At 41.6% G+C, this 19,712-nt stretch overlaps 1 protein-coding gene across 1 annotated transcript; it reads right to left on the reverse strand.

Annotated features, from left to right (window-relative positions):
- Window positions 1-18,334: 18,334 nt before the first annotated feature.
- On the reverse strand, window positions 18,335-18,922 carry LOC138899679 (uncharacterized). Its single transcript, XM_070186360.1, has one exon. It carries the CDS (start codon window positions 18,920-18,922, stop codon window positions 18,335-18,337), a length of 588 nt encoding a protein of 195 aa, XP_070042461.1.
- Between the last annotated feature and the right edge of the window lie 790 nt (window positions 18,923-19,712).

The following is a 19,712-nucleotide window of genomic DNA, read 5'->3' on the forward strand; positions in this document are numbered from 1 at the left end:
CCTTTCACTTCTATGGAAGCAAAAACTATTTGTAACTTTTTATCAGACCAACAATTAAGCCCAAATCAAATACCAGCTTGCATATTATTTACTTCCTCTCATACTCAACCAATTTAGCAGTTAAATGACTTCTTCCAGTTGATAACAACTGAGTGTTACCAAAAAATAAGCTAGTTTAAAATAAATCTCATTAATCTTACACGGGTTGTCTCAGCACGCGACTCGACCCAAGTCATTTTTGTTCCATTCTTTAACTTCTTCATGAGGGATTCCTCAAATACCTCATCATAAGTAACTGGTATTCCTTTAGCCTTTTCCTGCAAAATAAATAATATGTTAAAAAATGGTAACTAAAGTAGTTATAAATCAAGAAAAATATAATAAACACATTACCAATTTTCTTCTATGATCCGCCATACTAATTGAACCACTCATGTGCACCGAGCTACCCTTGTCGGACAAACGGGCTGCCCTTCCCTGGGCGCTCTTTTTCTCAAATTTCGGAGAGTGCCAATACTCAAAACGTTTAACCCATATATCATCAAGAATCCAACTTCGCCTCTCTTTACTTTCTCGAGAAGTCCGAAGCATATCAGAGAACCTATCAGAATATTTCTTAAAGAAAATGGCTCGTACCTCAGCCTCAATATCGCGTGACCATACACACTTCATCCACAAATAAAACATGTTAGAATGAATAAAGTGAGTTGAAACTAAAGTAAAAGATTATTTTTACCCTAAATTCATCAAACATTCTGCCCCTAATGTGAGTTGGAACATCTGACCAGAACCTCTATAGTGCATGATAAAACGAACACATCGATTCAACAACGACTTTCGTAGCCTTAGGAGGATAAAAGTTGAATTGAATTTAAAACAAGTTAGAAACTATATTTACAATTAAGTAGGAATTAAAAAGATGAATATTCACCCTGCTCCATCGGGCACAATAATCAACCTCCGAAGATCATCATATTTTCCAACATTTGGAGGATCCTGCCTTCGTGTAGAACTCTGTGTAGGAGGCTGTGTAGATGTATCACTATCGGTGTATGGGAATGCCGAATTACTATCGACTCCAATATGTGGTCTAGAAATGCTGGGAGATAAAGATGGAGTGGATTCAGACAAAGGGATGGAAGAATGGCTAGCAGGCTGACTAAATTATAAAGGCATGCCAGGGGAAGATGATGAGTGAATGATTGGAGAAAATGATGATCGAATGCCAGAGAAAGATAATGAAGGAATGACTAGAGAAGATGATGATGGCATGACAGGGTAAGATGATGAGGGTATGTCATGCGAAAATGGAGTGGATTTAGACGAAGGCATGGAAGAATACCTAGTAGGCTGACTATGTGTTCTTACCTCCGTGTTTCAAAGTGAATGCTTTTGTGTCTTCTATATAGCAAGGACAAGTTAACTTTATGGAAGTCGACCATCCAGATAATATTCCATAAGCAAGAAAAATATTAATAGTCAACATCAAAGCAGCACGCAATTTAAAATTTTGTTTAGTTGATATGTCATATGTTTCAATACCTTCATGCCACAATAAATTTATCTCATCAATCAAAGGCTGCAAATAAACATCAATCAAATTTTTTGGATTACTTGGAACCGGAACTATGCTAGTTAGGAACAAATATGGAATTGTCATACCCATCTCTGGCAGAAGATTATACGGTGTAACAAAAATAGGCCAACACGAATATGGTGCAGCAGAGACAGAAAAATAAGTGAATCCATCTGCACACAAACTCAACCTAACATTTCTTGGTTCATTAGCAAAGTCAGTATAGATCCTATCAAAATGCTTCCACGCTTCTCCATTTGAAGGATGGCACAAAACACCAGCACCCTTTTATTTTAATAGTGCCATCTCATATGAGGAGCCGAACTCATTGATGTATATAAGGGTGGCAAGTGGGCCGGTCCGGACCGGGACCTGCTCGGGACCACTGTTCAAACGGGCCAAATGGGATAAGTGGGCCAGGATCGGTAGGACCAGTATATGTGGGCCTGGGCCAGTCTCGTGGGTCGGTTCTTGGCTTTAGAATTGGTGGGACCGTGTCACGACCCAAAATCCAACTAGTCGTGATGGCACCTAACCCAACCCGTTAGGTAAGCCAATTATCAACTATTTGCCAGGCTATAGTATTTTGGCCATAACTTTCTTTACAGATGTCCAAATCATGACTTCATTTACCTTTCTGGAAACTAAACATGAAGGGCTAAAACTTTCGTTTTTGAATCATCTCAAAATTCCTTGTAGATCAAAATATATAGGTTTCCGAAGTCGGACCGGCGAATCTGCAGAACTCCTTGGAGCGCGGCCGCGGACAGAATTGTGCGGTCCATGAAATACCAAGCGCGGTCGCGAAATTCTGCTGCGGTCCGCACTCTTATGTGCGGTCCGCACCCCTCCTTCACCTCATCACCCAAAAATGTGTGGTCCGCACCCCCAAAAGTGCCAGAACAATATTAGAGTGCCGAAATGCCCGGACTCGCTCAAAACTCACCCCGAAACTCATCCGGAACCTCCCGGACACAAACTATATATGCATTTCAATCATAAAATACGCTACTAACCTGCTCGCGCACTCAAAAATCTAAAAAGATGTCGTCTTGACCAAATATTGACAATGGCCAAACTCCCAAATTTCTTAACTTTATTAATCTCTCAACCAATGATCCAAAATTGCACCCAAGCCCCTCGGGACCTCAACCAAATATACCAACACGTTACATAACATAACACGGACCTACTCGAGGCCTCAAATCACATCAAATAACATCAAAACGTTGAATCGTACCTCAAATCAAAATCTATGAACTTTGAACTTTCAAATTCTATATCTTGTGCCGAAACACATCAAATCAATCCAGAATGACTTCAAATTTTGTATACCAGTCACATTTCACATTACGGACCTATTCCAATTTCCAGAATCGGATTCCGACCCCGATATCAAAAAGTCAATCCCCCGGTCAAACTTCTAAAAATTCAACTTTCGGCATTTCAATCCTAATTCCACTACGGAACTCCAAATAATTTTTCGGACACGCTCAAAACTCAATTCCGGGGTCGTTTACACATAAGTCAACATCCGGTCACTATTTTAACTTAAGCTTTAAACCTTGAAACTAAGTGTTCCAATTCATTCCAAAATCTCACCGGACCCGAACCACTTACTCCGGCAATTCACACAAAAACTATAAAGTACAATTTGAGAAGTAAATGGGGAAGCGGGGTTGTAATACTCAAAATGACTGGCCGGATCATTACAGACCAGGACCGTTTGGCCCGCCGATGGACCGGGACCAGACCGGTCCCTTGGCGGGCCAAACGGTCCCAACGGTAAAAAAATTTTAAAAAAGAAATAGCCGTTTGAAAAATTTTAAAAATAGCCATTGGGCTGTCAAAAATAGTCGTTGGGCTGTCAGAAATAATTGTTGGCTATTTAGATAATAGCCATTTAATACCCCAACTTTGTTTTAACCCCAAACTTTTTATAATTATATTTTTTTCCTATTTTCAACTATAAATGCCCCCTTATTCTTTCATTTTTCTTACAAAATTAATATCAATCTATCACAATCTCTCTCTAATTTTCTCCTGTAATTGCTACTGTTGCTTACTTTATTCCAAAAAATAGTTCAAAAATATTTAGGTTGTTACAATTTGTGAACACAATTGTGAAGTTGGTGAATTGAAGTATTCAAGTCTTCAACGATAATCAATTTTCAACAAGTTATTCGTCAATTCGGTAAACTCGTTCCAACTCTTAAGTCATAATATTATAGTTTTTGTTTTTTATTTATTTTCTATTACTTAATTAATTAAGATGGCTTCCTTAAAAAATTATTTTTCCAAAAATAAGAATAAGAAAAAATCCAAGAGTGGCAAATCTAGTGGTCATGTTGTTCCTCCTCCCCTGCCCCCGGCTCTGCGAACCAAATGGCGGGAAAATTTATAAATTTGCTATTGATTCTATGAGAAAAAAGTTTAAAAATATTTTTTTCCCTATTCCCCCTATTTATGGTGTTGCTGCTTTGTTAAATCCTTGTATGAAATTAGGAGGTCCTCAATTTTGATATGAAACTATTTATAATGGTTTAACACTTGAAGATGATGAGTTGTCTCAACTTCCGGAAGCAATAGCCTCAATTAGAATAAATGCTCAAACCATTTATAATGCTTATCAAGTTGCATTAAACCATGCTAGACCAAATGTTCCAACTCCTTCTTCTTCTGATTCTCAATCATCTAAAAGAACTTCGGGAGTAAGATCACTTAGTGCTTGGGCGGGGTTTTGGGGTTCTCAAGGTTCTAGTAGTTGTAATTTTTCACAACTAAATGAGCTTGAATTTTATTTGTCGCAGGGAATTGAGGAAGTGAATCCCGACGGCTCCTTTAATCTTTTGCAATAGTGGAAGGACAAAGAAAAATATTGTCCAGTTCTTTTAAGGATGGCCCGAGATATTTTAACTATTCAAGCTTCAACAGTGGCATCAGAGAGTGCTTTCAGTCAAGCAAGACTTCAACTCGGTGATTATAGAGCATCTATGAGGGAGAGCTTGGAAAAATCAATACTTTTCAGAGATTGGATCCGTTCGGAAAGAAGAAATTTTGGACTTACTGAATCACAACCAGAGGAAGACGAAGCTTACGAAGAAATGCTAGCTGAACTTGCGGAGGGTGCTGCTTCGCCCGACAATGGAAGCGGTGATGACCAAGATACTTTTCCGCCACCACCAACGGAAATTCCTCCGGACCTTGAAGGATCTATGATGTTTGTAAGAGATACCATGTAACTTATATGAATAAAAATTAGTATGTATTATGTAACTTGTATTTTGGCACATCTTGATTAGATTCTTTTTCTTCTTAATGGTGGTATTAGCACCTTGTTGTGATCATTCCATAGGAGGGAGGAAGACTAAGAAAGATATTGCCATATTTTTTTTAATGCTATAAAAAACTTACAAGGTATTGCTTTGAATATCTCTTTATAATATTTTTATCTTTAAATTTGAATTAAAAAATTTAGGTCACAATTCGATAATAAAATTTACAAGGCATTGACTTAGATATTTTTTTAACATCTTTTTGTCTCTAATTTCTATTTAAATTTTTTAAAAATAATATTTAGCCGTTGGGCCCACTTAGCCCGCGCGCCTGGCCCGTTTAGCCCGAGACCATGAGTTTGTGGGCCCGGTCCCGGGCCGATTCCTACAAAAAGACCATTTAGCCCGGGATCGTTAGTGTCACGACCCAAAATCTCACCTGTCGTGATGGCGCCTATCTCAATACTAGGCAAGCCGACAATCTCAATAAACCACCATATCTTTTAAATTTGAAAACATAATAATTAAATTCAGCGGAAAAAATCTCACAAATACAAATATAACACTCCCAAAACCCGGTGTCACTGAGTATATGAGCATCTAATATTAATACAATGTCTGACTGATAAAAAAACCACTGTCTGAAAGTATAGAACAGTACAATAACTGAAGGAAAGAGAGACAAGGTCAGCGGGCGCCAAGCAGCTACCTTGTTGGTCTCCAACTGGTGATACACTGAGGTCTAATAGTCGCCGTGTCCAGAAGCACCTGGATCTACACACGAGGTGCAGAGTATAGTATGAGTACAACCAACTCAATAAGTAACAAGACTAACTTCTGGGCTAAAAGTAGTGACGAGCTCCGCATGTACAGTCTAGTGTAAATAATGGTACAGAAATGTAGGCATGCTTTCAAGTTCAACAGTTAAACTCAGTACAAGTGAAATAGATCAATACTATATGATATGAGGAATATGACATCTCAGTGGAAAGACCTCATGTAATACTGGTCACAAATCATTCGGTCACTCGGTACTGTTTATGGCCAATCCAGCCCAGGGATATTCCATCCCGTATATATATACACATCGACTGATAGTCAATCATTCAGTACTGTATAAGGCCAATCCAGCCCTGGGTAATTTATCCCCAAATGTAAATGATACGGACAAGATCCATGTCCAGAGAAATTCATCACAATATAATTAAGTAAGGCAAGTCCATGCCCTGGGAAGTTCATCCCAAATATATATAATCATCTACGCTCACTGGGGTTGTGTACAGACTCCGGAGAGGTTCCTTCAGCCCAAGCATGATATAAAGCCGATATGGCCTACTGCAGGTGGGCAGTCCCGATCCGTATAATAATAAAGCTTATAAGGCCTGCTGCAGGCGGGCAGCCGCGTTCCATATATTAATAATATATATAAAGCCAATATGGCCTGCTGCAGGCGGGCATCCCCGATCTCAAACAATAAAGCCTGTAAGGCTTGCTGCGGCGTGCAGTACGATCTTATAATAATAATAATAATAATAATATATATAAAGTCAATATGGCCTACTGCTGCGCGCAACTCGATCCCATAATATCCTCTCAATGGACGTATATGACAGAGTGTGAAATGTATTTTTTTTAAACAATTAATTCAACAGCAACACGACCCCATGGGTCCCAAAATATCGGCACATAGCCTAAACATGTTCTTTAATAAGAGCCTCAACTCAAATTCTCTAACACGTGGAACATGTTCAGATAATAACATGATTCATAAATTTTACAACTACACAGGATTTATTCAAGACACAATTTCTATGTTGCACGTCCATATGCTCGTCACCTATCGTGTGTGTCACCTCCAAATAATTTATATCATACCAAATACGGGGATTCATACCCTCAGAACCAAGTTTAGAAGTGTTACTTACCTCAAACCGTGTAATTCTTTATTCCGCTAGGCCAACATCTTGGAACCTAACAAAAGTTACGAAATATGAACGCCCGTCCAACCATACAAATTTTACCAAATTACGACATCAACTCGACCTCCAAATCCGCAATTAAAGTCTATGAAAATTTCTACAATTTTCAACCCAATTCACTGATTTAGGGATAAAAACATCAATGGATTCGGGTATTTTAACCAAAATTGAGTTAAGAATACTTACCCCGATGTTTTCCTTCAAAATCTCCTGAAAATCGCCTCTTCCCGAGCTTCAAATTGTTAAAAATGGAAAATGGGCAGATCTTAAACATTATGTCTAGGTTCGCATTTGCGGACAAAAACTTTGTATTTGCGAATGAACAGTGTTCGTAATTGCGAACTGCACAAAAATTCAAAATCATCGCAATTGCGAAAAATTGTTCGCAATATCGAGTGAACAGTGTTCGCAATTGCGAATGAATAGTACCTCACCAGAAACCACCAAACTCAAACTTCTCTGAAATGATCTGAAACCACCCTGAAACTCATCTGGAACCTCCCGTACACAAACCATATATGAATTTCAATCATAAAACACGCTACAGACCTGCTCGCACACTCAAAACACTGAAAAGAGGTCGTCTTGACCCGATATTGACCATGGTCAAACTCCCAAATTTCTTAACTTTACTAGTTCTTAGTTGAAACTTCAAATCACGTCAAACAATGCTGGAATCACGAATCATACTCCAATTCAAGCCTAATGAGCTTTGAAACTTCCAATTTCTACAAACGATGCCAGAACCTATCAAATCACGTCTGATTGGCCTCAAATTTCGCACACAAGTCATAAATGACATAACGGAGCTATGAAAATTTTCAGAACTAGATTCCGACCCCGATATCAAAAAGTCAACTCCCCGGTCAAACTTTTTAAAATTTCAAATTTTGCCATTTCAAGCCATATTCCATTACGGACTTCCAAATAATTTTTCGAACACGCTCCTAAGTCCAAAATCACCATACGGAGCTATTGGAATCATCAAAACTCCATTCCGGTATCGTTTACACATAAGTCGACATCCGGTCACTATTTTAACTTGAGCTTTAAACCTTGGAACTAAGTGATTCCAAAACCTCACCGGACCCGAACCAATCACCCCGGCGAGTCACATAACAACCGTAAAGCCTAAATCGAGCAGTAATTGTGGAAACATGATTGTAATATTCAAAACGAACGGCCGGGTTATTACATTCTCCCCCACTTAAACATACGTTCGTCCTCGACCGTGCCAGGAGTTGTTTCCAAGCCATCACATCACTATTCCACCTACCACGCACATACCTCGGGGTGATCCCATGACACCCTATCCCATATAGGCCTGACAATACCACGTAATTGAAGATCATTACTTCAACCTTAGACCATAAACCTTGGAGTTCAATTTCCAACATTTACAATTTATTTTCATGACCCGACTCTCACATCTACACATTGTATGAGTCTGAACAAGCTGTATCAAGCCATAACCCCGTTTCAAAACCTTTCTACACTACTGATATTTAAAGAAACATGCGGAATCTCATAACCACTTATTAGATCAATAAGTCATGGAGCTCTCTCGCCCCAACCAGAACCATAATTACTTTCTAAGCCGACTTTCAATATTATATTGTAATCAAAATTGATAGTACCCATTCTAGGTCCAATGACCTTACATTATTAAACACAACTATCCCACTGGCATGCCACACCAATACAACTCGAGCCACAACTGCGCAACTTGTACCCAAAATGGAAGATGTCTCAAAGTAGAGAACCGTATTGCAAGTTCAACAAGCACCACCACAACTACAATGCTATAAGATCATTATATATAATAGAACCAAGACACACAAATTTAATAACAGTAACCAGCTCATCTAAAGCTCACATTAACATCACTTGCATGGACCTTCCCTTCAAGAATGAACTGCCATCTTGTACATGTATATTTTAATTGCGCACAACACACCACATCTATCATGCCATCATGCGACAAGCATAAGAATCTCATTATCAACTTTGAGTCACCAGCAATTTACATACCCGGTTAGTTAAACCTTCCTCTTGCTTCCTTCCAGGAGGAGATCACAATACATAACACGTTCCCCACACTGGTAGAAAATATCTGGTTCAAACCATGGTAGAAACCATCAAGAACACTTTGAAATCCATTTGCACCTAATAAAGCTATCAGAACTAATTTTCTTTAACTCGTCCAAGCCACGCAGGTCACCAAAACCCAAGAATATTGCCACCAAAACATTTGTATAGTCTTCACATCATAATTACCTAAAAGAACCGAGCATGCCATTACCATATTGGTCTAGCCTACTACTCAATTGTCCTATTTACTTCGAGTTTCTTCTGAATTATCCTCAAGTTGATACTTTTCCTTGTCAGAACTCCATGATCCTTGCCCAAAGTTCACTACAAGATACCCTAACATAAAACCACACCGCCATAAGGCCATAAGCCATTGTATTCTTCTTAAGTACCTCCATAAATACCACAACTGTAACACTCACTCTGAAAATACCTTATGAAAATTTAAAATTATTCTTCTTACCTTTCTTATACTAAAATGTAGAATCCATAATCATATAGAATTACCCCAAATCCCGGCACCATTAAATGTAATCTCAGATTCTATCCATGCACAAATTCGGAAAAATTCTCGATTGCTATATAGAAATCTCGAACTCGTTAGAACCTTCGCGGGAGTCACCTACTTTGCTCAAATCTAAATTGCACCGCCCAAACAAGCTGAAAGACACATGCCTCATTAGCATAGCAACACTCGAAGGGGTAACCCTGCCTTAACACCACCAATCAAATTCATACTCCGTGTGCACTACATCCTTCAAAATAACAATTTAATCATTTCATGATTTTTTATAAAGTGCAATATAATCCACATTCAAGAAATTTTCTTACTCAAGTCATCCCCGATCATAACCTCTGCAAGTCATAACTAATCAACAAGTATTCCTTGGACCAAAAGAAATACCGTACATAATCGTGCAATCAAATCGTAGATAGCAAACTCCCCCACTTGGCTCAAAGCCATATAACAAAGCATCTGATAACTCACCATGCCCATACTCTACTATTGTCATAATCCCGCAATCAATTCCACAAAAATTCTTCACAAGTTCAGGTATCACAACCCATAATTTACTTCAAATCATCTACTAAGATCGCCTTCATCCTCGTGACCGTCAAGTCAACTTTCACAACTAATCCAAACTCAAATCTCAACACATATACCCCACTGGGAGAAACAAAACCCTCCACTCAACATTATAAGGAACACACATACGTAGAATACTCCGCAGGAGATAACCCACCTGCTTAGCCTCAAATTGACATCTTGCTATACCCTTTCGCAACCACAATTACTATGGAATCACTTAATATTTCTGAGTTTGAACTTATCAACATGACATGAAAATCTACTTCGCTCTGCAATTAAACAGCATGACAGATCCCTCAACACACTCACAACTCAAGGCCGCATGTCACATCAAAACAGGAATCAAGTACCCAATAGCAAACTCTTGAGTCACAAGTAAACTTTATTTGTCTCATTCAACCCATCTGAACATATCCCGCATTCACATCATACTTATCATATATTTATTCAACCGCTCATCGAGCCACAAATTCCATTCATAGGAATAACACCGATCATATAGGTCCAATTGCACAGGTTCTCACAACCGAAACTACCGAGCTTAAGCTGTAGTCTAACTCCGACCTCAAGTCTTCCGGAGTGGCGAATACTCATCTTGAACCTCGTTCATGGAATCACAAGCCAGCGATACACAGTTGATACTGAGCACTCACATGCGCACATGAATGCGTGGGAGGAATTCAAACAGTTATGTTTCAAACTGAATCAATTCTGCATGATAGAATACAAGAAAGTGAAATTTTCCTAAGGGTTTGGCAGTCTCTCGAAGATAAGTACAGACGTCTCCGTACCGATCCGCAACACTTTACTAAACCTGCTCATGACTCGTGAGACCTATGTAACCTAGGCTCTGATACCAACTTGTCACAACCAAAAATCTCACCTGTCGTGATGGCGTCTATCTCAATACTAGGAAGGCCAAAAATCTCAATAAACCACCATATCTTTTAAATTTGAAAACATAATAATTAAATTCAGTGGAAAAAATCTCACAAATACAAATATAACACTCCCAAAACCCGGTGTCACTGAGTACATGAGCATCTAATATGAATACAATGTCTGACTAATAAAAACACCATTGTCTGAAAGTATAGAACAATACAATAACTGAAGGAAATAGAGACAAGGTCATCAGACGCCAAGCAGCTACCTTGATAGTCTCCAACTGGTGACACACTAAGGTCTAACAGTCGCCGTGTCCGGAAGCATGTTGGATCTGCACACGAGGTGCAGAGTATAGTATGAGTACAACCAACTCAATAAGTAACAAGACTAACCTCTAAGCTGAAAGTAGTGATGAGATCTATAGGTACATACCAGTATAAATAATGGTACAAAAATGTAGGCATGCTTTCAAGTTCAACAGTTAAACTTAGTACAAGTGAAATAGATCAATACTGCATGATATGAGGAATATGACATCTCAATGGAAAGACGTCATGTAATACTGGTCACAAATCATTCGGTCACTCGGTACTGTTTATGGCCAATCCGGCCCAGGGATATTCTATCCCATATATATATATACGCATCGACTGATAGTCAGTCATTCAGTACTATATAAGGCCAATCTATCCCTGGGTAATTTATCCCCAAATGTAAACGATACGGACAACATCCATGTCCAGGGAAATTCATCACAATATAATTATGTAAGGTAAGTACATGCCCTAGGAAGTCCATCCCGAATATATATAATCATCTATGCTCACTGGGGATGTGTACAGACTCCGGAGGGGCTCTTTCAGCCCAAGCGTGATATAAAGCCGAAATGGCCTACTGCAGGCGGGTAGTCCTGATCCGTATAATAATAAAGCCTATAAGGCCTGCTGCAGGCGGGCAACCCCGTTCCATATAGTAATAATATATATAAAGCCAATATGGCCTTGTCACGACCCAATTCTCCCTCCGTAAGACGTCGTGATGACACCTAGTCTCTACGACTAGGTAAGCCTAACAAATTGCGGAAATAACAAAAATGGAAGTAAAACTTAACAACTAACTGCAATAGATAACAAAATAACTGGTAACAATGTCGCCCGACATGTACAATAACCAACACTCTAGTAATACACAGTATTCCCAAAACTCGGAACATCATAAGCCACAAACTACAGAAAGGAAACTAGTATCTCTATTCACCAGAGTCTAACAAAAAAAGTACGGAAGGTAAATGACATAGGAGAGAATATAGGGGGACTTTGAGGTCTGCGATCGCAGAAGATGTACCTTGAAGTCTCCGTGCAGCAGCAAGCACGCTCATCTAATAACGGGGCTGATAAGTACCTGGATATACACACAAAACATGTGCAGAAGAGTAGTATGTACACCACAACGGTACCCAGTAAGTGCCAAGCCTAACCTCGGTAGAGTAGTGACGAGGTCAGGTTCGGGCCCTACTGGGATATAATAATAAGACAGATGATATAATAAAATTAAGTAAAACAGAGAAAATAACAGAAAGTATTCATAAAGCAAAAAGAACACCGCACAATGATATAACAACAGGGGCGCTCCCGAGATACCGTCTCGTAGTCCCAAAAGTAAATACTCAATAGGGGATCTCCCGAGATACCGTCTCGTAGTCCCAAAAGTAAATATGCGAGGAGATATCCCGAGGTACCGCCTCATAGTCTCAAAAGTAAATGTGCAGGGAGAACTTCCGAGGTACTGCCTCGTAGTCTCAAAAGTAAATATGCAGGGAGAACTCCTGAGGTACTGCCTCGTAGTCTCAAAAGTAAATGTGCAGGGAGAACTCCTGAGGTACTGCCTCGTAGTCTCAAAAGTAAATGTGCAGGGAGAACTCTCGAGGTACCGCCTAGTAGTCTCAAAAGTAAACACACAGCTCAACCGATAAATACAACAGTTAACAGCAAGAATTCTATAGTTAAGAATGATAAAGATCAAGGAAAAGCAGGAAATCAATTAGGCAGGCTGCACAGAGTTAAAATAAGCAGTTAACGCACGTAGACATGGGATATTAGACTAAACAGGATAATCACACATGCTGGTATAACTCAATTAAAATGAAAACATGTCACTACTTAGTGAAAAAAATCGGGTTTTACATCAAATAACCCGTGTACGCACTAGTCACCTCACGTACACAACACTCACATATCACAACAACACCAAATCCTAAGGGGATTTCTCCCACACAAGGTTAGGTAAGCCACTTACCTCGAACCAAGCTCAATCAATCAGTAACAATGCCCTTTTCCACGAATATCCGACTCCGAATGGCCCAAATCTAGTCAAAATCAATTACATACCATAAATACAACTATAAGAAATTAATCTAATTAATGAAATCAAAGATAAAGCAAGAATTTAGAAAATCGCCCCCAAAAGTCGACCGGGGCCCACGTATCTGAATCGGGTAAAAGTCATAAAATATGAACACCCATTCACTCACGAGTTCACTCGTACCAAAATTATCCAAATCCGATATCAAAATCCGAATCAAAACTCAAAAATTTATTTGAAGAACTTCTCCCATTTATTTCCAATTTTTTCAATCAAATTCCTTAATTAAAGGATGGAATTAATGGTAGATTAGTAATATAACCATAAATGGGTTAACAATCGTTACCCAAAAGCTTCCTCTGAAAATATCCCAAATTATCGCCCAAATCCGAACTCTCAAAGTCCCAAAATGAAAATGAGACCAAACCCTCGAAATTCCTTCTTTTCTGTCCAGCAATCTCGCACACGCGGGCTTCCAGTCACACATGCGACGCCGCACCTGCAGAAATTTCCTCGCATATATGGAAATGACTTAAGGGGGTTGGGTCCGTATCTACGAGCAAGGGGCCGCACCTGCGCGCCCGCTCCTACAGATACCTTCCGCAATCCATACGCTCCAGGCCCCGTCCGCTTCTGCGCTCCATCTTCCGCAGATGCGGCTCCGCTTCTGCGGGCCAATCTCGCACGGATGCCAATAGACCAAGCTTGGCCAAACCACACCTATGCTCCTCCTTCCGCACGTGCGAGTCCGCACCTGCGGTGGGAAAACACCAGAAACCAGAAAACTTCAGCAATCTACATAAGTCCAAATTCAATTTGTAAAGCATCTGAAACACACCCGAGGCCCCCAGTACCTCAACCAAATATACCAACAAGTCCTAAAATATCACACGAATTTAGTCGAGCTTTTAAATCACATCAAACAACGCTAAAAACACGAATTATACATCGATTCAAGCCTAATGAACTTTAAAGTTTCAAACTTCTACAACTGATGCCGAAACCTATCAAATCAAGTCCGATTGACCTCAAATTTTGCACACAAGTCATATTCACCATTTCGGACCTACTCCAACTTCCGAAATCAGAATCCGACCCCGATATTAAAAAGTCCACTTCCGATCAAAATCTTTAAAAAATTCGACTTTCGCCATTTCAAGCCTAAATCAGCTACAGACCTCAAATACGCAATCCGGACATGCTCCCGAGTTCAAAATCACCCAACGGAGCTAACGGAACTGACGAAACTCTATTCCGGAGTTGTATTCATATAGTTCTAACTATGGTCAAAATCCTAGAACTTAAGCTTCCGTTTTAGGGACTAAGTGTCCCAAAACACTCCGTGCCCACGAACAAAACCTCTCAACAAGTCACATAAGCAAAAACAGATATGGGGAAAATAGTAAATAAGGGGTCGGGGCTATTACTCTCAAAATGACCGACCGGGTCGTTACATCCTCCCCTTCTTAAAATAATCATTCATCCTCGAGCGAGCGTAGAGACATACCTGAAGTGGTGAAAAGATGAAGATAACGGCTACGCATATCGTGCTTGGTCTCCCAATTCGCCTCCTTAACAGGCTGACCCCTCCGCTGAACCTTCATGGAAGCAACGTTCTTTCACCTCAGCTTTTGAACCTGCCTGTCCAAAATAGCCACTGCTCCTCAAAATAAGATAGATCCTTGTCCAAATGGACTGAGCTGAAATCCAGCACAAGAGATGGATCATTGTGATACTTCCGGAGCATAGAAACATGGAATACCGAATGAACTCCTGCTAGATTGGGAGGTAAGGAAAGCACATAAGCAACCTCCCTAACACGCCGCAACACCTCAAAGGGACCAATAAACCTTGGGCTCAGCTTGACCTTCTTCCCGAACCTCATAACACCCTTCATAGGCGAAACCCGGAGCAAGACCCGCTCTTCAACCATGAATGCAACATCGCGAACCTTCCCATCCGCATAACTCTTCTGTCTGGACTGGGCTGTGCAAAGTCAATCCTGAATTACCTTCACCTTATCCAGGGTATCCTGAACCAAGTCTGTACCCAATAATCTAGCCTCGCCCGACTCGAACCAACCCACTGGAGACCGACACCGCCTACCATACATAGCCTTATTCGGTGCCATCTGGATGCTCGACTGATAATTGTTGTTGTAGGAAAACTCCGCAAGTGGCAAGAACTGATCCCAAGAACCTCCAAAATCGATCACACACATACGGAGCATATCCTCTAATATCTGAATAGTGTGCTCGGATTGTCTGTCTGTCTGGGGGTGAAATGATGTGCTCAGCTTCACTCGAGTACCCAACTCATGTTGTATGGCCCTCCAAAACCGTAAGGTAAACTGCGTACCTTGGTCAGAGATGATAGATACAGGTACGCCATGAAGCCTGACGATCTCACGGATATAAATTCGAGCCAACTGTTCGGAATAATAGGTAGTCATCACAGGAAGGAAATGAGCTGACTTGGTCAGCCTATCCACAATCACCCAAACTGCATCAAACTTTCGCTGAGTCCGTGGAAGCCCAAAAACGAAATCCATAGTGATCATCTCCCATTTCCACTCCGGAATCTTTAACTTCTAAAGTAACCCACCCGGCCGGTGATGCTCATATTTCACTTGCTGGCAATTTAGACACCGAGCTACATACTCCACTATGTCCTTTTTCATCCTCCTCCACCAGTAATGTTGCCTCAAGTCCTGGTACATCTTCGCAGCACCAGGATGAATGGAGTATCGCGAGCTGTGAGCCTCTTGGAGAATCAACTCACGCAAACCATCTACATTGGGCACATATAGGCTGCCCTGCATCCTCAATACACCAGCATCCCCAATAGTGACCTCCTTAGCATCACTTGTTGGACCGTGTTCTTAAGGACAAGTAGATGGGAGTCATCATACTGACGCTCCCTGATACGATCATAAAGAGAAGACCGAGAGACCACACAAGCCAATACTCGACTCGGCTCAGAAATATCTAATCTCACAAACTGGCTGGCTAGGGCCTGAACATCCAACGCCAATGGACTCTCTGCTGCTGGTAGATATGTTAAAATCCCCAAACTCTCTGCCCGGCGACTCAAAGCATCGGTCACCATATTGGCTTTCCCCGTATGGTATAAAATGGTGATATCATAATCCTTAGGAAGCTCTAACCACCTCTGCTGATGCAAGTTATGATCCTTTTGCTTGAACAGATGCTGCAAACTCCAATGATCGGTGTAAATCTCATAAGGGACACCGTACAAATAGTGCCGTCAAATCTTCAAGGCATGAACAATATCTGCTAAAAGCTCGTGGACAAGATAGTTTTTTTTTCATGCACCTTCAGTTCTCTGGACACGTAGGCAATACTAATACTGGGGCTGTAGTCAAATCCGCGATGCATCACAATACCGCGCCGAGACCAATCCGCGATGTATCACAATATACAGTATAAGACCCCGAACTGTAGGCAATACTAAAACTGGGGCTGTAGTCAAAGCTATCTTGAGCTTCTAAAAGCTCTCCTCACACTCCTTTGTCCACCTGAACAAAGCACCCTTCTGGGTCAGCCTGGTCATAGGTACTGCAATAGATGAGAAACCCTCTACAAATCGATGGTAATACCCCGCCAAACCAAAAAAACTCCAGATCTCCATAGCTGATGACGGTCTAGGCCAACTCTGCACTGCTTCCACCTTCTTCGGATCCACCTTGATCCCATCACTCGATACTACATGACCCAAGAATGCCACTGAGTCTATCCAAAACTCACACTTTGAAAATTTTGCATATAACTTCTTTTCTCTCAAGGTCTGAAGCACAGTCCTCAGGTGTTGCTCAAGATCCTCCCGAGTCCGGGAGTACACCAGAATGTCATCAATAAACATAATGACGAATGAGTCAAGATAGGGCCGAAACACACTGTGCATCAAGTGCATAAAAGCTGTTGGGGCATTGGTCATCCCAAAAGACATCACAAGGAACTCGTAGTGACCATACCGAATCCTGGAAGCAGTCTTCGGGACATCTGGCTCCCGAATCTTCATCTGATGATAGCCAGAACGTAAATCAATCTTGGAAAACACCTTGGCACCCTGTAGCTAATCAAATAAATCATCAGTACGAGGCAATGGATACTTGTTCTTCACTATAACTTTGTCAGTTGGCGATAATCAATGCACATACGTATAAAACCATCCTTCTTCTTCACAAATAAGACTGGAGCACCCCAAGGTGGCACACTGGGCCGAATGAATCCCTTATCAAGCAACTCCTATAACTGCTCCTTCAACTCCTTCAACTCAGGAGGAGCCATATGGTATGGAGGAATAGAGATAGGTTGAGTGCCCGGTAATAAATCAATGCCAAAATCAATATCTCTGTCGGGCAGCATGCCGGAAGATCAGCTGGAAACACATCTGGAAAGTCCCTCACTACTGGGACTAATTCAACTGTAGGGGTATCAATACTAACATCTCTCACATAAGCTAGATACGCATTACACCCCTTCTCAACCATTTGTTGAGCTTTAAGAAATGAAATAACTCTGCTGGGAGTATACTCTAAGGTACCTCTCCACTCTAATCGAGGTAATCCTGGCATAGACAGTGTCACGGTCTTAGCGTGACAATCAAGAATAGCATAAAGGGGAGACAACCAGTCCGTGCCCAAGATAATATCAAAGTCTACCACACTGAGCAATAATAAATCGGCTATGGTCTCAAAACCACTAAGAGCAATCAAACACGACTGATACACGCAGTCCACAATAAGAGAATCTCCCACAGGAGTAGACACATAAACAAGGGAACTCAAGGAATCCCGAGATACACCCAAATACGGGGCAAAATAAGAGGACACATAGGAATATGTAGAGCCTGGAACAAATAAGACCGATGCGTCTCTATGACAGACCGGAACAATACCTTTAATGACAAAGTCGGAAGCAACTGCCTTTGTACGAGCCGGAAGAGCATAATATCTGGCCTGGCCTCCCCCTCTAGGGCGACCTCGACCTCCCCGACCTCCACCTCGAGCTGGCTGAGTAGGTGGGGCGGTAGTTGGTGCTGGAATTATAGCCTAAGGACCCGGTAGACCACGCGGTGTCTGAGAAGTCTGTGGAGGTGCACCCCTCCTAAATCTGGGGCAATCCCTCACCATATGGCAGGTGTCTCCACACTCTAAACAAGCCCTCGGAGGGCATAGCTGTTGTGACTGGCTCGGGCCAGGTCTGCTGGACTGACCGCTAAAAGCACCCCATGCAGGAGGTGTACTAGATATTGCCGGTGCATAATAAGGCTTCTGGGGCCTAGAAGGGACAAGAATACCACTGGCGGCTGGAAGAGCTGAATGAACGGGGCGACTCCCATAGCCCCTACCATGGCGAACTGTAGCTGGGGAACGAGTACCGCTATAAGTGCCAGACTCTCGTGACCTATTGGCCTCCCTCTCCTCTCTCTCCCGAGCAAGCATACCCTTCAATCTCCTAGCAATACTCACAACCTGCTGGTAAGAAATATCCATCTCCAACTTTCGGGCGATGCTAAGCCTGATACTAGGGTGGAGTCCCTCAATAAACCGACGAACCCTCTCCCGAACTATGGCAACCAAGGTTGGTGCATGTCGGGACAAATGACTGAAGCAAACTGCATACTCTGATACAGTCATAGCAACCTGGCACAACACACCTCTACTGATAGGCTACTCCTCTAAGTTGGAATGCAGTAAAAGAAACCCCACTCGACTCTGCTACACCCATAGTGCGAAGAATACGGTGACACTCCTCCAGAAAATCATGGGCATCCTCTGACGCCAATCCGCTGAAGGTAGGAGGGTGGTACTTCTTGTACCTATCAAGTTTGAGCTGTTCCGCCTCAGAAACTGCTACCCTAACCTCGGGCTGAGCTGGAGCTACTGGCTGCATCGGTATAATCTCTGGAACCTGGTCGACCTAAACCCGCTGCTCTGGAGTACAGGCGACAGGAGTCTGTGCTCCTCCTCCGGCCTAAGATGTAGCAAGAGCAAGTGGAATCAATTTAGTCTGAGCTAAGGTGCTGAACATGCTCAGAAACTGGGTTAGAGTCTCTTGGAGGGCTGGTGCAGCAACATGTATTCAGGTGTCTGCCCTCCAACTGGAGCTACTAGGGGCTCCTCTGTGACAGCTCGTGCGGGTGCTCTGGATGCACTGCGTGGACATCCTCGGCGTCTACCCCATCCTCTCGCGGCTCTAGTAGGGAGCGTAGGTGCCTGGTCATCAGATCCACATGTACGTGTCCTCTCCATCTATGAGAGAATAGAATACAGAAGATTAGAATTCCGAAGTCAACAATTTCGCACGATAAGGAATCAAATAAGTGAAATTTTTCCTAACAGTTTCATAGCCTCCCGAAGATAAATGCAGACGTCTCTGTACCGATCCGTAAGACTCTACTAAACTTACTTGTGACTCACGACACCT

This window comes from Nicotiana tomentosiformis, chromosome 10 (genome assembly GCF_000390325.3).
Source record: "Nicotiana tomentosiformis chromosome 10, ASM39032v3, whole genome shotgun sequence".
Taxonomy (NCBI): Eukaryota; Viridiplantae; Streptophyta; class Magnoliopsida; order Solanales; family Solanaceae; genus Nicotiana; species Nicotiana tomentosiformis.